Source organism: Populus alba, chromosome 7 (assembly GCF_005239225.2).
Source record: "Populus alba chromosome 7, ASM523922v2, whole genome shotgun sequence".
In the NCBI taxonomy this organism is placed as follows: Eukaryota; Viridiplantae; Streptophyta; class Magnoliopsida; order Malpighiales; family Salicaceae; genus Populus; species Populus alba.
The window spans coordinates 6,738,260-6,762,195 of record NC_133290.1 but is presented as its reverse complement, the minus strand read 5'-3'; the positions used below and the strand labels follow the sequence as shown (position 1 = coordinate 6,762,195).

The 23,936-nt window shown below is 31.1% G+C and overlaps 1 protein-coding gene across 2 annotated transcripts; it reads left to right on the top strand.

Annotated features, from left to right (window-relative positions):
* Window positions 1-18,247: 18,247 nt before the first annotated feature.
* LOC118047792 (small RNA degrading nuclease 1) lies at window positions 18,248-22,368 on the top strand. Of its 2 annotated transcripts, none has more exons than XM_073410297.1 (12): window positions 18,248-18,355; window positions 18,499-18,681; window positions 18,756-18,845; window positions 18,951-19,019; window positions 19,160-19,300; window positions 19,473-19,589; window positions 19,667-19,736; window positions 19,859-19,950; window positions 20,097-20,240; window positions 20,327-20,434; window positions 21,219-21,323; window positions 21,631-22,368. In XM_073410297.1, the coding sequence occupies exons 1-12, from the start codon at window positions 18,308-18,310 to the stop codon at window positions 22,120-22,122; spliced, it is 1,659 nt and encodes a 552-aa protein (XP_073266398.1). In that variant the 5' UTR covers window positions 18,248-18,307; the 3' UTR covers window positions 22,123-22,368. The 2 variants fall into 2 exon arrangements, with proteins under 2 accessions (XP_073266398.1, XP_034913057.1); XM_035057166.2 differs by having other exon boundaries at window positions 20,097-20,252.
* Window positions 22,369-23,936: the final 1,568 nt, after the last annotated feature.

Below are 23,936 nucleotides of genomic sequence, written 5' to 3'. Positions count from 1 at the left end.
ATTTCCTATTCTTTGACATTTTCAACAATTTATCTGTTATAATAATTAGTTTTTGTAACGAATTACAGGATATGATGACATTTGACAAAAGCTTGAGCAGGTGTGCATGTGATTTTTGAGTTACAATCTAATTTTGACTTGAATTCGAATGGAATAAGAGGGGCAGAATTTCTAATGATTCTGTATTTGATCATTGACCGGGTGTTAAAAGGACACGTGTCGAATTTTTATTGTCTTTATATTAAATATTTTATTTTATTTATTTAAAAATTGATTAAAAGTACAAAAAATTATATTTTCAACCACTCATTCATAATTTTTTTTTTTTTCAAAGTAGACTATAGAAAACCGATTATTCTTTATATACCATAAAATTTTCTTTTTGATTCACTATATTAATACATTTTAAAATTGATATAGACACATTAAATAATTTAAAAATATTAAAAAATATATTAATTTAAAATAAAAAAAATTTAATTATTTTTAAAAATACTTCTAAAACACAAAAAATATATAACTAATGACTTTAATGCAAAGAAGAGAAGCATGAAAATGTTAATGGGATGATCATCTTTTTCTCAAAGGTATCCTATATTCTAAATCCATTAAAGATTTTAAAGAAATGAAAGTGAGGTAAAACAAATATTGAAAATATTAAAATAAAGAATATTTTATTATGAGAAATATTCCAAATTCCATATCAATCATAGGTATAGGCACACAGGCATAGCTTAATCTCACCTCACCTACTCAAAACACCCATCCCATTCCCATCCATGGATCAGTACTCTAATAATCCCAGGCAGGCGCATTCCTCAAATTTTGAATTTCTCTGCTTAAACCAGTATGACTAGGTTTTTTTTCCGGTTAATTCCAGTGAGACTGGTTATGTGGAATCCAGCAATTATAATTTAAACAAAAATAATAATAACTTTAATCTGTTATTAAATCTTTTTTTTTTTTTTTTTATGATATGATATGATTGCATTAGAATTCAGTGTTATGAGATTGTGTGTTGGTTTCTATGTTCTGGTAGGGACATGCATATTGTTGATGTGGAAATGAATGAAGTTGGGAGAGAACAGGCAGCTGTGGTACGATACCAATTTGTATTTCATGTGGGGTTTATTATTAGCATTAGCATTAGCATTTCTTGAAAATCTTCTTTTCTAACTTCTTGCAGGTGGCTGATAGACTATCCAGGGAGGGAGTTTAAAGTGTCCGCTGCATATTCTTCTGATTTGAAGACAGCTTTTGAGACAGCAGAGGAAATCGCTATGTTTAAAACCCTAAATTTTGTTAAACTTATTAGTTCAACGAGTTCCCTTAATTGTCTGTACTAATTGTCAGTCTATCTTGTCAATTCTCAAGGCACTGCTGTTATGAAAATTCCGCCATATGTGCAATCTTCTCGTCTTCCTTACCTATCATGCATATTTTTCAATATCCCAGCAAGATCGTCTCCTCTTGTCATGTCTCTTCTTAACTCATCCGGCACTCTTCTCAGACATTGTTTGTGCTTAACACTACCTCATCTTGCTCTATTACCTCACCATGCGTGCTTTCTCAAAAATCTATGCAAGGCATGTGTCATGCTTGAGGAGAGCGACCAGCCAAAAAGAAGTTTGACTACATTGTGCCACGCTGTCTCTCTCTCTCTCAGAAGTTTATAAATTAATCTCAGGAAAATGAGCAAATGCAGAAACGAAATGCGTCGAAGAAGTTGCCCTTGATGTAGGTTGATTCTTTAAAATTCTTGAATTTGATTCTGAACTAGTAGTTACTCTGATTTACTACATGTCAGGGTGGTGGAGAAAGTCTTGATAAACTTCACGAGCGCTGTGCATCTTCATTGGAGAGAATTGCTGCGAAGCATACAGGTATATTATCAGTAAAGATCAGTAACAACATCTCGTCTTTAGTTTTGGTGGAGATCATTTGATAGTATGACTTTCTTATTTTCTAGTACAAGTGTTTGAAAACTTTGCATTAATTTAGGTGCAAGTTAAATATACAATGTTTCCTGTTTCGAATTGCAGGAGAGCGAGTTGTCGTGGTCACTCATGGGGGTGTCATCAGAGAACTGTACCAACGAGCTTGCTCCCATGGAAGTCTGGAGGAAGGGTATTGAACACGTCTATCAACATCTTCCACATATCATAAAAACATGGGGTGATGTTAGCCATCTCAATGAAACAGGATACCTGAAGTCTGGTTTTGGCGGGGACGAAACATCTGGGTAGTTTCTTCATGGCGTGCTGGAGTTATTCTAGCTAGGAAGAGAAAGAATTAACACCGTCATGGAAGACACTGTTCTCATGATCTTTCATACACTCTAGGGCCCTAGGTATTTTCATGACCATGTCAAAATGTGCACAAATCAATTCTTGATGCTAAGATAATTCTTTATCTAAAGCATAGAAGAGGGAATCGCACTTGACCTACACTGTGCTCTGTGAAACACGTTGGTAGATGCTGCTTGAGACCGACTGTTTACCTGAACCGCATGCACCCATGGATGGCAAAATTACAAGCGTAAAACGGCTCATAATGATGGGCTTTTCATTTCTTTTTTTCGGTTTTTAGATTACATGGGGTTTGTACGAATTAATTGCATATATTTCAATTATCTTACGAGAAATTAATGATTATATAAACTTTCAATAACTCTAAAATTTATAAAACTCATATTAATAATTTTTAAAAAATAAATCTAAAACCTGACTAATTAATCTCTATACATCATGTTTAGGCTTTTCTTTTCTTAATATAAAAATATGTGTATGGAATAAAGAGGTGGAACAATGGTGTGTAACAATTTTGCTACAGTGTATAATCATCATAACTAAAATTTAGTTTCTCTATAGTTATTTCATGAAAAGCAAAAAAAAAATTATATTTATTTACTATTAAAAAAGTTAATTAATAAAAAATACTTTTCAGTTAAAGAAAAATCTAACTTGATTTTTAGGAAAATAGTTTTTTTTTATTATTTTAATATATTTTCTAGAAGTTATAAAAAATTTAAAAATATCTTGTAAATTTGTTGATTATATCAAATTTAATTCTTAAATTTTTTATTGTAATATATTTTGTTATGATTTTTTTTATTTGTTTGTTTTTAAAATTTTATCCCTTATAATATGATTTAATTTAATTTTTATAACTTTATTCATTTTTATTTTGATTCCTTTTTGTTTTCTCTTATCATTTTCTTAATTACATTTTTATCTATCAAATTTAATTTTTATTATTATGATTATAATTTTTTATTTGAAATAATTTGTGGATTTATTTTTCAATTTTATTCTCTTTATTTGTCAGATTTAATCCATATTATTTTTATTACTATTTATTTTATTTAAAATAATTTATAAAATTAATTATTTTTTTTAATTTCATCATTCTTTAGCCTTATTAACAAAATTAATTATTAATCTTTTTTGTCTGATGTGGTTCCTATTTTTTAATAAATTCAAAAAAATAATATTAATAAGATATTTTTTAGCTTATTTTTTATAATATAGCTTAACAATAAAAAATATTTTTCAATTTACTTTTTATGATATTGCTAAACATTGAAAAATAATCTACTTTTTAGAATTTCACTTTCCATAAAAACCACTTTTTTTTTTTTAAAAAAAAAAAATTTCTAGCAAACATACAAGATCTAGAATGAATTTGGTTTGTGTGAGATATTGCACAACCTATTATTATTATTATTATTATTAGAAACTAATTGAGAAGGGGAAATCATTGTTTCCCTCCTAATTGGAACATTACTTTAAAAAAATCATTTTTTTTCAATGTTGTTTTTAACATTAAATTTATTGGGTATTGAACTTTATAATTTATTTTAGTTTGCTTTTTTTGGAGTTATCACAATCTCATGATCCAAATAACTTGTTTTATGGGTTGACTTAGTTAAGAGTGTTTTCTTTTTGTCCCTTTTTGTAATTCATTTTTTTTTTTAATTTTATAGTTCAACATTTAAGTTAATTGAGAATTAAACTTCATAATAGTCTAAGTTGACTTGAATGTTTTTTTTTCCTTTTCAATTTCATCATTTAACAATAAATTAATTGGTAATTAGGCTTTATAATTTATTTTAATTTGCTTTCTATTGGACAATGTCATGATCTAGGTTTGATAATTTAACCTGAGTTGACTCGATTTTTTTAATTTTTGTTTTCAATATGAGTTAATCAAGAATTGGGCTTCAATATCACCACCACCACTATTATTACTATTATAAATATTACTATCACAATTATCATCATCATTACCACTATCATTATAATAATAAACTATTATTTTTACCACTATTATTAACATTATCATCACTATTAGTATTTATTATTTATTATTATTATTATTGAAATAATAAAAATCATAAAATTGATTTGAAGGATAAAATTAAAAATCATAAAAATTTTGACAAAAAAGTAAATGAAACAAATAAAAAAATCAAAAGAAAAATGATCAAATTGAAAATAATAATTATTACTATTGAGAAAAATTATAGATTTGATTTGAAGGATAAAATTAAAAACTATTATTATTATTATTATTATTATTATTATTGAAATATCAAAAGTAAAAGGACTGAATCGAAAAACATCATACACACAAATTAGAATTGAAGGACTAAATTGAAAACAAAAAAAATTTTAACAAAAAAAAAAGGACTAACATAAAAAAATAAAAACTAAGACGATGGATTCTGAAATACCAGCAAAAATTAGAGACATATGTAGTTTGTTAGGGTAGGAGAGAGAAATGAAAGAAAAGAAAAAAAAGGGGGGCACCGATGATAAATTGACCATTTTTAGGTCACACATGCCACTTATAATGGAAAAGAACATGACGTGGAACAAAATGACATAGCAGAAGCATAATTTTAACCACCAGGAGACGACGTATGCGCCAACTAAAATACACAATGCCTCTCACACACTAACACGTGTACAACACGTACTGACAACTTTTTCAACTAAAATAATAAAATGGTAAATTACAATGCCACCCCTAACAAATCCAAAAATTTCCAAAAAAAACCAATTTGAAAATACAATAATACCCCTGTATATTAGAATGTGAAATACACGAAAAGAACCTTTACCAGAGTTAAATAATTTTTTGCTTTTAAGGGCAACAAATTCATTTTTACTTTGCATAAACATGATAAAAGAACAATAAAACCATTGAACAATAATCAAATGACAAATTGACATAGTAAAAATACTATTTTACCCCTAAAAATGCAACATTTTGAGAGTTCTTTCAAGGGTAAAATTATCATTTTTTGTTCTAATCCATAGTAAAATAAAGGTATATCTGCGATGAAAATGTCACGCCTTTTAGCTTTTCTTTTAATAAAATATGTCCAACAAGATGCAGTTTGACTCGTATTTAGTTTTTAACTTGTATTTGGAGTTCTATAACTCTAAATTAATTAAAACTAGTCTCATTGAAAAGATAACATCAATCTCTACAACTTTCATTAAAAAATCAGTTCCAAATTTCATCATATTCAAGTTTGGATTTTAACTAGAAGTCAGCTAATAAAAATGCTTAAATTTTCTTTCTATTTTTTCCATAGTTAACACACTATCCATTAGTATTTTATGCTCAAGAACATCACCCATAATGATTTTTAACATTCTAATCACTTAATTCAAATAAAGGATTTGACATCACTTACCCAAACAAAATCAAGAAGAAATTTACAAAATTTCAATCATTTACTTCTTCTTTTTCTTTAATCTCTTCATTTTCACTCTTCACTTTTAATAGCCATTTCTCTCCTTTACCTTTCCAAATTCACTTTAATCTTGTGTTTTCTTTGCAAATCATCAAGAATTATTTATGGGTTTTTCATATGAAGAAAGAATTTTGAAGATTTTAGAGAGAAAATAGAAAGTTTTCATCTTTTTTTTTTCCTTATGGCTATTCAACCTATTGTTATAAAGAGAGAGAATGATGAATTTTCACTTGTTTACAAAAATACCCCTCTTTCATGCCTTTATTAATTTTCGTGCAAGTTACCCTGACTTTCAACCTAAATAGTAAGGCCTTTTTGAATTTCAATTGAGCTGAAATTTTAAACCAAGATACATCAACATGTCATAAAACTCCACATAAAATGTTAGATTAATCTGACATGCACGATGATATAAAATTTGTTAGTTTGTGATTTTATCATCCAAAATTTGAATTTTCTTATTCTTTCATTTCATGAATCATATCAATCATTACTTTAAATCCTTGAGATCATTTTTATATTCTCAAAATATTTTTATTTATCTTTTTATCATTTATTTTATTTACAAACTTATTATTATTTCATGGCAATTCTACCAAATCCATCACTCTTTTTAATTCTTTTACACCATTCTTTCTTATTGTTTATTCTTTAATACAATATTAATTTCTTGAAATGATTTTCTCATTTTTCCTTGTTCTTTTATTCATCGCAACATGTTATCGGTTTCACTAACTTTACATGTTTTAATTTAAGATTAGTAACCCTCATTTTAACTTCAACAATACATTTAAATTTATTTATGAATATCATTCTCTTTATTTTACATAAAATTAACTATTTATTTTTTAGTCATTTATTTATTTTTTTTAATTCCATTTATTTATGATACTGCTTTTTATACAAGGGTTTAAATTATCCATCCTTATAACTCAACTTGGATAATAATGTTTTAAAAACAAGGATTTTAGGCTTTTTTAATGTAATTGTTTACATGGAGTTTTCTCCACCAGATTATCTTCACCTTTTAGGATAGAGTAAAAAGGCTCAATTGATTACATAAACTTTTAATATATGATTAAGAAAGAAACTAAAATGTTAATATAACTCTTAAACTATAGGTTAATCCCTTTTAATGCATGAGTGTTTTAGAAAAACAAAATATTTTTTATTTTTCTTTTTTAGTTTAGAGATTTTATTTATTTTTCTATTCAATATTATCAGGTTTTTCTAGTTTTCCTATTACAAGGGAATAATTTTTTATTTTTATTTTCATATTTAACATTAATAATATTTTCTATTTTTTTCCTATATAAAGGGTTGTAATAGTTTTTTTTTTTTTTGCAAGTGAGACTTGAGTGGATAAAAATTAAACAATTTAGTTGTCTTCCCATGATTATGGTATTCATCATCTTTACAAATCTTAATTTATAACAAATTTTGTTATCCTTTAATCCCTAATGTGCTAGTTAGTATCAAAGTTCAATATTTTTTTGTTGTTAGCTACTATTTGTTGTTATTGAAAATCATGGTGAGACTCATGTTAAAGGAGGCCACAAAAAGAGTTAGGGACCTACGATGAGGCGCTCTACATACAAATGGATAATTGGTTTTCCAATGGAGGAGGTTATGTTTGAAAAATTTTATATTGGATGTTTTCATGATGGAGGATGATTTGAACTCGGGGACGATTCTCAACTAAGGAGGTTCTATACCACGAGCAATTTGAACTTGAGGATGAATTCCTTCCAATCCAATGAGATTAATGTTGGAGTTTTTTTTGGAAAATACATATTTTCATTAAATATTCTTATTTCTTTTCTTTTAGCTTAGAAATTTTATTTATTTTTTATATAGTATTGTTAGGTTTCTCTAGTTTTTCTATTTGAAGAGAATTATTTTTCTATTCAGAATTAATAGGTTTTCTAGTGTTTATATATATATATATATATATATTATATATATATATATATATATATATATATATAAGAGCCTATTGAGGTCTAGGTAGGAAAACAATTTTCTCAACAAAGACTAGAGATCATTAGATAATAGGTGAATGCAACTGAATGGTGTAAGTCCCGTTTGAGTCTTAAGGGCAATAAATCCATATAACCTGCAGCTTGTTTCCTAGTTTATCTTTTTTTTTTTTTCATGGATTCTGTTTTCCATAAGACTACTTCTATTTTAGCTTCCTCTACCTCTGAATCTTCTGAAAGCAGAAGAATTGTACTAAGTGAATAAATAACTATTGAAGATTTTACAAAAAACATTGATGATTGGAAAATCCCATAAATTTCTCAAACTCAGATTTATCAAAAATCTAAATATGATATTTTCAAAACAGATTTTACTATCAAAACTAAGAAACAAGATATTCAGCTTACAAAACCTTTTGAAATCATCCAACTCCTCTCTCAAAAGTCCTTACAAAAATATATAGCCAGAAACTATAAATATATTCATGTTGGCCTTGTCCAAGTCGGAATAAAACCTCTTACAAAAGAAGGTCTAAACACCTCCATCCTAGCTGTCCTAAGGGATGCTAGATTTCAAAACTTCCAAGACTCTCTCCTTAGTTCTATTGAGTTTAGCCTTTGCAGTGGTCCCGTATCTTTTGACTGTTATCCAAACATAACCATATCTCTCAAAGAAAAAAAAAATATTTTACAGAGTATGCTACTACAAATAAAGACCCATAATTATGACATGCTAGAAGAATCTATCCCTGTTGCTCTCATATTTAAAATTCACTACAAAGCCATGTTCTCAGCCTTTGCTAGCAAACACAAATTCCAATCTCAAAGAGGAGAAATGCTCCTCTTGCAAACAAATTTATCCCGCTCAAACACTGTTGTTCCAAAAGCCATTCAATGGAAAGACATATCCCTTCTAGAAGATTGGATCCTTGAAGGTGCAGCACCACCAGAAATGCCTCAAACACCTCAACCCAATGTTGAAATAAAAAACATTACCCAATACACAGATGGCAAAGTCAAACTATCTTTCCATCGCCACTCTACAAGTTCCAGGTTCTTAGAAGCCTCTTCTTCTTCCAATATAATAGATCTAGGAAGAATTTCCAAAATCCCTTATCACCAAACCTCTCCAAGAAAATCTACATCTGATATCCCTTCTACTAGCTTTCAAAATGCGGATTATACTACAAATATCCCAAAACTTGTCTATATAAACCTTGAACAATCATCTCCTCCAACTTCACCAACCTTTTCAGCTGTTATTAAAAATATCCAAAACGAGCTGAATGTATTGACCTCAGAAAAACATTTTGTTCTTGACAAAACTCTCTTTAAAAAAGATTTCTATTCTACCTATAACTCTACAAAACGAATTTGGTTTTTCCAAAACTTTCTACAACATAGAAGTGAGATACAAAACCAATTTTATAATTTCATTAAGTTGCATAAAATACAAATTCTATTCTTTGATTGATTTGAATTATATTATGCATCTGAACATCACATTGCATATCCTTTTGCATCTATTAAACATGCATACCCAGTCACAACAAGATAACAAACCCCTATATGGAACCTCACCAGTGGACCCACAGTTGAGTCTGAACATCCACCTTTGAGAAATATCCAAATAACCAGACTGTAGAAGCAGCCCATTACAAATTCTCCATTGATGACACCTTTTCCAATACAAAACACATCATTAACCAAAACAACTTTACAAATACCAACCTTAATACCTTGGGAAAGCAACTTACAAGACTAGAAAAACAAATACAAAGAACCACTACAAGTTCAGCCGACATTGAAACCTCAATTGACCTGAAACTAAAAATCCTAGTTTTCAAACCTTACCAAATTACAAAAACAAGCCAAACACAACTCCAAGAAAACCAGACAAACTTTCTTAAAGCTATCAAAACACATTTACAACACCTTGACAGTTCATCTTTAATTGTTCTAGGTACACCACAAACAACCAACCCTTCCACCTCCACAAACCAAGTCATTACTCTACAAAAAAGCCCTGGGGAGTCTTCTGATGAAAGTACTTCTCCAAACCAACCTCTTACCCTCAACAAACTTACATGGCAAACTCCCAAAACATCCATTGCCCCAGACATTTCCATAACCATTGAACCAACTATCCTTACTCAACACAAATATAATACCTCTTCCCTCTATGAATGAAATATAGATGGAATGTCCGAATACAATATCCTCAACACCCTCCAGTAAATGACTATGGCAGCCAATACCTACAAAACCCAAACAGGAACCTCAGACAATGCTATTGCTGAACTCCTTATTGCTGGTTTCTCTGGTCCGTTAAAAGGATGGTGGGATTACCATCTCACTGAAACTGATCACCTACATATCCTAAACTCCTTCCAAACATATGAAGACCAAACCCCCGTCCTTGACCCATCTAGAAACACTATCCAAGACGCTGTATCGACCCTTATTCTTACAATCTCCTTGCATTTTGTTGGAAACCATTCTCATTTGAAAGACAAAAATGCTGAACTCCTTTCCAATCTTAGATGTAAGGAGCTAAGTGACTTTTAATAGTACAAAAACACCTTCCTTACCTGTGTCATGCTGAGGGAAGATTCAAACCAACCCTTTTGGAAAGAGAAATTCCTTGCAGGTCTACCTATTCTCTTGGGAGAAAAGGTTAGAAACAAAATCAAAGATACCTTTACAACAAAAACCATACCATATGACTAGCTCATATATGGTGAACTTGTAAGTTTCACCCAAAAAGAAGGTCTTAAAATTTGCCAGGATCATAACTTCAGAAACACCTAAAGTGGGAAATGAAACGTACCAAACAAGAACTTGGTAGTTTCTGTCACCAGTTCGACCTTTCCACCAAAAAACCCTCCTGCAGAGGAAACTACTCACAACTAAGAAAATATCTGAGCCACAAACCTCCTTATAGACGATCAGCCCATAAAAATCGACAACAGTTTTATTCCAAACTGGATCCACCTTACTACAAAAAAAACCCTACAAATTTACCAAGCCCCAAAACAAAATTTAACCCCAAAAACATTACTTGTTACAAATGTAACCAGAAAGGACATACGTCCTATTTTTGCAAATTCAATACCAAACTTCATGAGCTTCAAATAGATGAAGATATCATCAACCAACTACAAAATCTCTATATTGAAGCTACAAACACCAACCACTCTTCTTCAGACACTTCTGAAGAAGAATTTCAAATCGATGAAATAGCAACTACCAGTGTCGCTTCCGATACCTCTACAAATTTCAAACAAATCAACGTCTTAACCCAAGACCAGGAATTCATTCTTGAGGCTATCAAAAGACTTGATGATCCTCACCTTCAAAAGACCTATTTGGATAAATTGTTAAAAGACTTCAACCAACCAGAGAACCCTCCATCATCTAACCTTCCAAACCGCTTTATATCACCCTCTACCAGCACCAATACCTATGATCTTACAAAGATCCTTAATAAAAAGAAATCCAAAACCACTGTTACCATTCCAAAATTACATTCTGAGATAAAAACCCTCAAATCCGAATTACAATCCCTTAAACAAGCCAACAAAAAGACTCTGCCATACTACAACATTTTCTGTCCAAAATTGAAATCCAGTCTGCTAGTGAGTTCGATACAGAAGATCAAACCATTGAATCTCATGCATTACCACATACACTTATAAATATTGAGCATATTCCAGATGATTTCCTAAATGTATTAGCAGAAATATCTTTCAAAAAATATTTAATTAGAATTACTTTTATTTTCTCAGAAGATTTCAAACTTGACACCATTGCCTTATTTTACACAGGTGCATATTTGAACTGCATCAAAGAAGGAGTGGTTCCAAAAAGATTTTTGCAAAATACCTCTGAAAAACTCTCTGCTGCTAATAATTCAAAATTAGATATTGCAGGAAAAACTCAAGCCTCTGTTTTCAACAAAGGCCTCTCTCTTAAAACATTTTTTATTGTTACAAAAGATATTAATCATACCATCATTATTGGTACTCCATCCATTGACATGTTCACTCCATACCAAGCACATTATAATTGCATTACTTCCAAAATCAATAGCATCAAACTTGTTTTCCCATTTTTAGAGAAGTCCAAGACTAGAAATTTGAATTTAATTAAAGCATGCTCTATACATACTTATCATATCAATGCACTAATTCATGAAAAACAATTCCATTTACATGATTTACAAAACCATGTTTCTTTTTGTCGTATAACCAAACAACTGAAAAACCCTGATTTATAAAAGAAAATCGTTGATTTACAAAATAAGATTGAACAACAGATCTGTTCAGACTTACCTAATGTTTTCTGGAAAAGAAAACAACACATCGTTGATCTTCCCTATAAAGATACTTTTTCAGAAAAAACTAATACTTACAAAAGCAAAGCCCATACAAATGAATGTTGATTTAGAACAGCATTGCAGACTTGAAATCCATGATCTCGAGTTTAAAGGTTTTATCCAAAAATCTTGATCACCCTGGTCGTGTGTCGCCTTCTATGTGAATAAAAACTCTGAAATCAAAAGAGGCACATCAAGAGTTGTGATCAATTACAAACCTCTGAATACCGCTCTCAAATGGATCAGATATCCAATCCCCAATAAAAAAGATTTGTTATAAAAATTGCACTCTGCATTCATATTCTCTAAGTTCGATATGAAATCCGGCTTTTGGCAAATCCAGATTGATCCAAAAGATTGATACAACCTTTAGCCAATATGAATGGAATGTCATGCCCTTTGGACTAAAAAACACTCCATCCAAATTTCAGCGCGTCATAAATGACATTTTCAATGCACGTTCAAAATTCTACATTGTTTACATTGACGATATGCTTATTTTTTCACATTCCATTGATCAACACTTCAAACATCTACATATTTTCTTTCATACTGTCAAACAAAATGGTTTAGTTGTTTTTAAAATAAAAATTTCTCTCTTTCAAACTCATATCCGTTTCCTGGGCCGTTATATTTGCCAAGACATTGTAACACCAATAAAGAGGTCCCTTACCTTTACAAACAAATTTCCTAATAAGATCACCGATAAAACCCAATTGCAAAGGCTTTTTAGGCAGTCTTAATTATGTTTTAGACTACTACCCTAATCTTAGCCGTCTAGCAAAACCCTTACATGATAGATTAAAAACAAACCCCATTTCTTGGTCTGACCTTCATACCAACCTAGTCAAACAGATTAAGAAACAGGTCCAAACCATTCCCCTCCTCCATCTAGCTAACCTGTTAGCTCCTAAGATAGTTGAGACTGATGCCTCTGACCTAGGTTATGGTGGAATTCTCAAACAAGTTCAAGATGACAAAGAACAGATCCTTCAATACACATCCACCCACTGGAATGATTGCCAGAAAAATTACTCTACTATGAAAAAAGAGATCCTTTCAATTGTTCTCTATATTACAAAATTTCAAAGTGATTTACTAAATGAAAAATTTCTTTTACGTGTTGACTGTAAATCCGCAAAAGAAGTTCTGCAAAAAGATGTCCAAAATCTTGCTTCAAAACAAATTTTTGCCAGATGGCAAACTATTTTAAGCATTTTTTATTTTGATATTGTCTACATTAAAGGAGATTCAAATTCCATTCCTTATTTCCTAACCCAAGAATTCCTTCAAAATAGGTTTTGATGCCTCCGAAAGCAAAAGCCAAAGACAAGGGGAAACCCCTCAAACCCATCCTACAAAACTAGAGAGCCCCAAACCCTCTACAAAACTCATGTCTTCAGTTATCTCAGCTGCCAAACCAATCAAATCTTGGTATGAGGTAGTTATTGAAGAAGAAGAAACTATAAAACCCCAACAGGACCAAATAGACGCAATTCAACATTGGGTTGACACCATTTCCAAATCACCTGAATTACTCCTAGCACTACAAAAAAGTGTCTCAATAGACCTCTAGTGATTCTGTCTCTCAAACAGGTAGTATTTCTAAACCACTTTCAAAACATCAAGGAGGCATTTCTACTTCAAAACCCCTTCTTTCTTCACAACAAACTAGTTTTTCATAAACCAAATCCAAATATATTTTCAAAACTACTTTTCAAAATATTTTAACTATGGAAGAAGGATTTTATCATGAAAACCCTTCCTTTGCTGCTTCAAAAATTTTCCCTTCAAATTGGTACAACCCAGGAATCTAGCCAAACCACAGTCCTATTATGCCGCAATCCTTGAGATTATTAAATCTGTCAAGTTCAAAAACTTCAAACTTCATACTGATCACACTGAACCGACATATTCTACATGTATCATTCACAAAATCATTCACCCTAAAGACTGAGGACAACCCTTACATCTACCTTTTTCCTTCCCCATACACTTTCGTATGAACCCCTAGGACTTCAATACTATACGTACTGGGATTACCAACAGACATGGTTCAATACTTTCCTCCTACAAAATCCAAACCATAATCATTCTTGGCTTTTCTACTTCCATAATGACATGAATACTACAAACCTCCCCCTCTGGTTCCTCCAATGGTGGGACTACTATGGTTGTCATGTTGATTACCTCAAAGACCATCATTTGGTTGAAAATGGCTACCTCCATTTCAAAAACAACTTCTAACCAGCCCCTTCTGGAAGGAAGTTCTTTTCCCTACTCATTTTTTGTACAAAATTTTTTTTGCCATGGGTATGTTCATGGTTCTATGATTATAATTTACAAAACAGATATCCAGTTCTTGTTCGTAAGTTCAAAATCAAATGGTAGGATTCTTTTGCAGCTGAATCTAAAAGTTCTAAATTAGTAGTTATGGAATGGTTACAAAAACATCAAACAACTCCCATCATTAATCATCATCCTCAATCAAAGTTTCTAGCCAGAAAGGCTTAAATGACAGCTCTCCTTGCCTCTGCTAGAATTGAGGAAGAATACTTACAAATAGTCCAAAACATTATACAAAGCCAAGACCCAAAAACGGTTTTGTCCCAATCTAGCTCATCTGGATCGATATCTCCTGCCATTTCCCTTGGAGATGATAATGAAGATGACTGTTTTGGTATTTTACCACCTATCAAGCGACTTTAAGTAAAAAAAAAAAACAGTATTTTTTAAGCTTTCTCAGGCTTATCTATTTAGAGCCATATTTTCGACTCACTTGTTTTGAGTTCTTTTTTATTTTTTTTAAGCCCTTTTGTTTTAGGATTTCTTTTTACAAATATTACCTTCTACTACAAACAGACAAAACCAGTGTTGGTGGCAAGAAGACAACAGATGAAAGTCCCACAAAAAACATGGGCATCTTCCTTTTTTATCGCCATCTAATCATGGCAAGCAACACCACATGGGTACTGATGGAATCCCCAAGCTCTCCCAACAAGATATTTTGGCCTCTTCCATGTCAACTCGTCTATAAAGGGGGACTTTAAATTCTTTAGGAGGCAGACTATCATTTTCCTAAAAAAAAAAAACCATATTCTCCCTTATAACTTATAACCTATAACCTATATCCATTCTCCTTTATACCCAATATCTCTTGTGTTAATTTACATTACAAATTTAAGTAAGATTCTATTTTTGTTATTTACATTCTTGTTATATTTTATGTACGTTAAGTATGCTCTGTGTTTGATCAAGGATCCTGACATTGTTAGTCTTGCCTTGTTCATTCGCATCAGAAATCTGTTTATATTATTTCTTTGATCTTTTTAAAAAATCAGTATATAGGCTGAAAACTTGTGACCCGATCTTTTAGATTGGTGTCTTCTCATATTTATGGTGTTATTGATCTTTAAAAGTTTTTATTTATAACAAACTCCATTATCTTTTGTTTTTAACTTGCATCACGTTTCTTTTATATGTCTATTTATGCATCATATAGTTTGAATCACCTTGAACTTATACAATACCATATTAACCCGTTATTTTAACCATTAAAACTTTGAAAGTATTATTAAAAATAATAAAAATCACATCATATACAAAAAAACTAAACAATGTCGTCGTTATAATTTCAACTATAAAAAGACTTTTTTAAACAAAATGATTTATAAAATTTCTATTCATGTCATTTTTTTAATTTTTTCCCCATATATAATTAAAATCCAAAAAATAATAAAATTACATTGAAATTCAACACATTATTTAATTTAATTGGACCTTAGTTGTTTTTTTAGGGGAATCATTTGGTGATTGTTTTTATATTATGTTTATACTTGTAAATATTAACTACTAAACATATTTATCATTAAAAACTTGTCATAAATATTAAATAAAGAAAGAATAAAATGGTAAAGAAACTAGTTAAGTTAAAGACCAAACTAGAAAGAAAAATTATGTTAATCTTATAATATTTATTATCTTAAGACTTATTTAAAATCTTGTGAACTTTAGAGACAATGATAATGAACTTCAGAAACAATAATGTATCATTGTTTTTTTGTGTAAGCAATGAAACTAAGATATCATTTGATTATTGTTTTAGGAGATAAGAGATACAGATAATAAATATAGGAGACAAGACAAAAGAAAATATGAATATAGAATTGTGTTCGGTAATGATATATAAGACAAAATGATTTTCTCTCTATTATATTTGGTTATAGTGGATAAGATAAAATAAAATATGAAAAAGATTATTTTACCCTTAATATGTATTACTTTCAAACTTACATATTTAAAAAGATAATTATATATTATTATTATTATTTTACTTTAGTTTATATTGAGGGTTGAAATTAATAATACAATAATAACCCTAAGTATAAAACCAAGATTGGCCTGATGGGTTGACTTATAACCGACAGATCTAGGGCTTAAACTAGTTCGAGTTTAAGAAAAAAATAAAGAAGTAATTGACTCAACCTCATCTAATAAAAAATCGGGTTGACTCGAGATAAAACACAAGTTAAGAACCCGTTGTTATTTTTTTAATTTGTTTTGGTCAAAACAAGGTTCTTTTGATAATTTTTTAAATTGTTTTGGGTCAACCAAATGACCCTCCCAACATATGACCTAAACCTAACCTTGGACCGACTCTCGAATCAGGTTTTAAAATTATAAAAGTAATTATTTTTATCCACACGTTGACTCGGGTTAACCTAGGTTGACCATCCAGACTCGTGACATGGGCCTTACCCTGATTAATTTCGGAGTTGAGTTTTAAGACCATGATAATAAGAACTTTTATCTTTATATTGATTTGGATCAACCAGGTTGACTCTCTTGATTCGTGACTAGACACTTGCCCTAGGTAAACCCTTAAATTCTTTTATTCTAAAAGTTAACTTGGGCCTTCCCCTTAGTCAACTCTCGAGCCAGTTTTTAAAACTGTGATAATAACCACTTTATTCTTATATTGACTCAGGTTAACTCGACCCATGACTTAGGCCTTGAATATTGACATGGGCTTTGTCTCGGATCGACAAAAAATCACTTAAAAATTACCCCTAAGATAAAATTTATATTTATATCTTTATTTCTATTTTTTCAACCAAACATATTTTTGTTTTCATTGTCTTCATCTCTTTATTGTCCCCAAAATAGTAATCAATCACTACCTAGTAGACAAAATTAAAAGGAAAAGGCATGTGGCTTTAAAGTCTTTAAGACAATTTTTGTTTTTGTGGGAGCACCATGCTTTAGAAAAAAATTAAATTTATTTGCTTGAAATTAATTTATTTAGGTATTTTAAGATTGTTCTAGTGTGATAATGTCAAAAATAAAAATATTATTTTGATGTATTTTCAAGTGAAAATCACTTTAAAAAACAACCGGTATCACAATATCAAACATTATCTGAGACACCATAAGAATCGAAAACTTCGCAAACCCTAAAACCCTTCCTTTTTGGTCTATTAATATAACTCGGCCTATGACCTAGGCCTCAAATAATGACCCAATCTTTGCCCCAGATCGACTCCAGAGTTAGGTTTTAAAACTATGAAAATAACTATTTTTATCTTTACATGTTTTATTTAGATAATTTTGGAATTGAGAGTTTTTTACAAGGATATTTTAGGAATAAAAAATAAAAAAAAATTATCTTTAAAGCATAGTTTTGAAACCCGGCCTGGTTTGATGGGTCGACCCAGGACAAGAACCGGGTCGGGTTAAAAAAAACAAAGAAAGGAAAAACCCACTGTGTATCGGCTAGTTGACCTGACAAGACCCCGCTGCAAACCCGTTGACTTTTTTTTTTGGTACTAAAACAACATAGTTTTGATTTAAAAAAAAAAAAACAATTTGAATCGACCGATCTGGTTAAAACCCGAAACCCAGACCTTGGACCGGGTTGGCCACTAAACCGGGTCTTAAAACTATGCTTTAAAAACATATTTTTTTTGTACCTCATGTTTGAAAATACAAAAATTCACTTACAAATTACCTTGAGATAAATTTATGTTTATATATTTTTTCAATATTTATTTTATTTTATTGTCTTCATCCCTTTATTATCCCAAAACAGTAATTAGTTGCTACATAATAGCCAAAATTAAAAGGAATAGGTATGTGCCGCCTCTCTCCTCCGTCTCCCTTAGTTTTTCTCTCCTTGGAAAAATCATGGACAAAAACCTCCTCGCCAACAGAGTAGCCGCCGCGTCGGATAAGGTGACTTCCGTCCCCGTCTCCGTACTCATAAACATACTAATTTTGATTTTTCTTCACCTAAGGCTAGTGATTTGCAGATATTGAGCTTGTTATGAAAGTAGTTTTTTTTTTTTATTTTCTAATAAAAAGAAAATGTGAAACAGGTGCTTGCTGAAGTGGTGAAGTTAACTCAAAAGCAAGGAAGGAGAGGTAGTCAAGGAACCTGGAAGCAGTTTTTAAATGTTTATGAGAAGAAGTTTGGGTCTGGCTTTAGTGATCCGGCGAGAAGGTCACGGGATTCACTCGTTGCGTTTCTTCAAACTTTTACTGATGAGGATGGCTTGAAGGTGATTAATTTATTACCACTTCTTTAAAATAGATGTTATTGAATATTGAATTTTATAAATGTTTTTGTTTTCAGTTTGTTGATAATGTGCTTCGGTCGCTTTCGAATTGTGAGACGTTGAAAGAAACTATGAAAGAATCTCTGGAAAATGAATCACCTGAACAGGTATAGTCCATCAAGCAATTGGTCTTATAGTTTTTAAATGTGTTTCTCCGTTTTCTCATGCGTAGATCTGTTTTAATCATGGGTATTGCATTTGTGGCTGTGCAGAGGCTGGTTCGTTCAACTCTTGAACATCCACTTTACCTGTCAAAGTATGCACTTCCAACGTATGAGAAGGTCTGCGATAATAGTTAAATGTTGTTGGACATTGTGTGGCTGTGATGCTTATAGTTAAATGTTGTTAGACACTTTGTGGCTATGATGCTTATAGTCAGTTTGGTTTGCCTTCTTGTTAACTTGTGGAAATGATGTAGCAGGGATGGGCAGTAACGAAGGTCCGGAAAAAGCCCAAGCTGCTAAGATGTAATAAAATGCTTGCTGTTGATTGTGAGATGGTTCTCTGTAAAGATGGTACCGATGCTTTAGTGAGGGTGTGTGTGGTGGATGCAGATTTAAAGGTATAAAAGATCCATTTGTTTTGGCTTTTGCTTGTTGGGTATAATTTAAGCCCTTCAGAGATATATTTTTTAATCATTGAGGCCTAACTGAAATGTAAATGATTGAGTCCTAAAATATACATGATTATTTTGGCACCTTTCAATACAGTAACTTTGGACTTTATCCACTCAGGTAAAACTTGATGAATTAGTGAATCCATGCAAACCAGTTGAAGATTATAGAACTGAGATTACTGGAGTTACTGCTGAAGTTTTGGATGGAGCGTCTTGTTCATTTGGAGATATACAGGTTCGGTAATGGGTGACCTATTATATCAGATTGTCATTTGGTCTTCTTTGTCTGAAGCTAATCCATGCATTTTACAGATATCCATGAAGAAGTTATTATCGAGGGGAACTATTTTAGTGGGCCATAGTTTATATAATGACCTACAAGGTATTATGTTGAGCTCTTTTTGTTGGTTGGGTAAATGATGATAGAACTTGATGTTCGAACTTGTGTTGCAATGTGGTCATACATTGACACTCTCCCTTCTGCAATTTGTTTATTGCTGACAGCACTAAAGGTAGACCATGCAAGAGTGATTGATACATCATTTATTTTCAAAAGTTCAGATGGACGTTCACCTTCCTTAAATAATTTGTGTAAGGTAAGCTGCTTCTGTGTATGCATGCTTCTGTGCTTTCCATGATAAAAGTTAAGAAATTGAACCATCACATATTCATCAGAAGGCAAATAAAGCAACTGTTGGTGGTTTGTAGATGCAAGGCTGATTTTTCATCTATTTGTTGACAGTCTGTGCTGGGCTATGAACTTCGCAAAGCAGGTGATCCACACAACTGCTTAGATGATGCATGTGCTGCAATGAAACTTGTTCTTGCTAAGATCGAGCGTGGAGTTGATAATTACATTCCATTGATTCAACCAGATGTGAAAGATGCAAGTTACAATGTATGTTTCCTGTGTACCTCTAATTTTGACTGATGTGCTCATCAATGATTTATTTATTTGTTTTGTAATTATAGGTTCCAGAAATAGAAATGGCAAAGCTGCTACTTCACAAAATACCGGTTACTGTCCCCCGAGAAAAATTACGTAGACTGTTCCCTGCAAACTATACAATTGAAATCAAGGTTGAGTATATTCTGCGTGTATTTTTATTTTTATTTAGAAGATAAATACATGATTGTATTCAATACCTGGATAATTTAAGAGAACATAGGACTCGAAGAATAATGGCTTCTGATGAAGTTATTCATATGATAATGATAATGTGGTTGTAATTTTTCTTTAGAAGATAATACGTGATTGTATTCAATACCTGTCACCTTGTTTTCATTGTAAATTATAGGTTGTAGGGCTGTTTATGTTGTCTCTGCTTATCATGATAGCAACTGCATTTTGCTTGTCCATAGAATTTCCATCTTACAATATCTTTAGCATTTGCCAGCAGAAAATAGCCACCAAAGTAATAATCATGATGACGGTGATGAAAAAGAGTTACTGATATGATTTTTCAGTGGAGACAAAGCTTTTTATATCTCATCCCTTTTAATCATGCATGTGAAAGTAGAGAAAAGAGTTCATTTTGATATGTCTCCATATTTAACACATTTGTAGCAAACCTGGAGAAGCTATCAAAATTGTATGGATCTTGCAATATTGCTTTGAAAAGGAATCCACTATTTAGTGTGATAACTGTAAGAAACAATTTGAATCATTGCATTCCTCCCAGCCTACCCAATTTCAAACGAATTGACCTCAGACAGCCTTTCTCCAGGTTTGTTGGTGGCCAATAGTGAACTTTTAGCATCTTGGTTGAATCTTAGAATTATTAAATTTTGATTTATCGAGCTCATTCCCTTTTGTATGCATCTCCATGCTTAGTTTTTAACGTAATGAATAATTTTGTGGCAGACACATAAGGTGATTCAGGGAGTGGGATATTCTGTGCTTGCCATCTTTAAGAATCCAGAAGAGGCATGCCAAGCATTTGAAAATTTGATTGGCAGCCTAGAAAAGGTATGTGTTAGTTGCTGTGCCATATCTAAATATGCATACATGTATTAGTTTACTGCTAGTTTTCATGTCTTTGGAAGATAAGTTCTGTTTCAAACAGTTCATTGTTGATCCACTAAATACAAAGCATCATGAGCTATTGTGCTCTGCTGTGAGATTCTATTTTCTGCTGCAACCTTGCCTTAAATACGCTTGAATGAGTGAATTCAAATTCTGTGAATGCATGCACCTACTAAACTATGCTTGTTTGGGAGACTGCCCGCAAATTTTCGGATTTTAGGTATGCTGAATGAATGTTCGCATATTTCAGGACACATCTGGCCGGCCACAGAAACTAGTAGCACTTCAACTTGACACGGGAGGATCTGCTGGCATACGGGTTCGCAAAATGACACATGATAGCCATGTTTCACAGAAAAAGAGATCTTTTGAGGGCGAGGATTCAAGCGATCCCAAGAAACCGAAGATAGGCCAATGTGATGACCACTTGAAAGAGATTGAAAGATTGAAGCAAGAACTGGAGAAACAGGAGTTAAATCAGTGTGATGACCACTCGAAAGAGATTGAAAGACTGAAGCAAGAAATAAAAACAAAGGATTTTGAAATCACCGCCCAGGATAAGATCATAACCGAACTGAAAAGGAAATTGGAAGAAATGAAAAAAAAGAATAAGGAAACGCTAAGAATTGTCAGTCGCATTTTTAAGTCTGTTGCAGCTCACGAGGTAGGTAATCAAACCTTGCTTGCTATTGACAAGGCTGCCAAAGAGAATAGATTACCAGGGCAAAAGAAATGCGATTGAGAAATCCTGGATTTTGAAGGGCCCCAAGGTAGATGTCACCAAGGCGGATGTTTCTACCGTTTTTTATTTTTCCAATTTCCATTTGGATTTGATTGCCTACCAATTAAATTTGTTGTTTATGTAGCTTTTAATTGCATAGAAAGGAGATGTTCAACTTGATTATATTAACAAAACCCTAAAAGAACTGCTTGATTTCCTGTAGCTCTCTGTCGGAACAAGGGTTTTTATTTTTTCCCTTTCAATTTCTTTTTGAGTATTTTTATTTAATTTTATAATGTTGTGTTTATTGACCATATTGGTCTTTGTAATTTGTTTTTCTTTATTTTTTATGGGACTATTTTAGCCTCAACAAAACTTTATTTTTTAGAAATCTATTTGCTTTTATTGTTTGCACAAAATAAAAAATGAAAGAACTAAAATTAAATAAAAACAAAAGGACAGCTTTGTATAAGCGGTTTTGTCCAAGTTTTTTATGGATCTTTTAATTTGGGGATCAAGTGTTTTGGTTAAAGATTTTATTTTGTTTTCATTTTGATTCAGATAATCATTAGAAATTAACGAAGAAAAGGAAATTATTGATTAACTAAGATTTTAACAACAAAAAAAGTCATTAGTATTAAAACAATATAAATTTTTTTAAAAAAAAAAAAAATTCGAAGGGTTTGTCGAGCAATATTGTAGTCTTATTCTAGTTATTTGAATTTTAAAAATTGGAAGCTATAATTTATAAATTATGTGAACAAGGGAAAAATATATTTTTCTATGATGTTTTGATGTACATATAAACTTAAAAAGTTTTTCTATGGTGGTTTTTTTTTTTTACTTTTTTAAGAAAAGGGTTTACTATGCTTAAAAAAAGAAAGAGAAAATATAAAATATACTACCAAACCATTGAGAAATTATCAGTTTTGCACCCAAAATATTTTTTATATTAATTTTATTACTAATGTAAAACTATGTAATTTTAAAAGTCTTTGAGCCTTGAACTCAATAAAAAATAAAATAAATCTTTTTTTTTTTAAATGAACTGCTTATCATGATTCTTAATTCTTTAAGGTCAATTAAATCTATATCAAAATTCAAATATAACAACCTTGAAATTTGGATACAATTTCTTCTTTATTCTTTTTTATGATAATTGTAAAAACATTGCATTTACACACACACATACAACAACTCATTCCTTTAAATGATCATGCAATTTCAATTCTTAATAATTCTATCAAAATTTCAATAAAGTTTTCTTTGTTTATGAATTGTACTAATTAAAATCAAGACTTTATACATAAATACATTTTCAAATAACAACTATCGAATTGCACTCCAAATAACTCATCAATAACTTGATAGTTAATCACATTGACATCACTAACTCCACTTAGAGCAACTAGTCATTCAACCTTTTCTTAATATTAACATTCATATAAATACATTCACATTTAAAGAATCTACAATTCTAAAAGCTTAAGAAATTCTATAAGCAAAAAAAGATGTAGTGCATCTACCTTAAGCATGTGTACGTGTTACTGCTTTGTGTTATTGTCATGTTCCCATAGCCTTTCATTTACCATCGGAGATACAATTATCATCAACAATGCATCTAACACTATTATTTCAATTAACTTCTTATTCAACTATTATTTTCAAACCATTAGCAAGGAAAATCCTTAAAATCCAACACACGCATATATTTTTCATGTTTATATTTATTCTTATCAACTCAAATGTTAGAACCCTTAATCAACACTAATTCCAAGCAAATATTAGAAACTGATTAGTCCTAGCTCATTTAATCCACCCAACTCCAAACATTG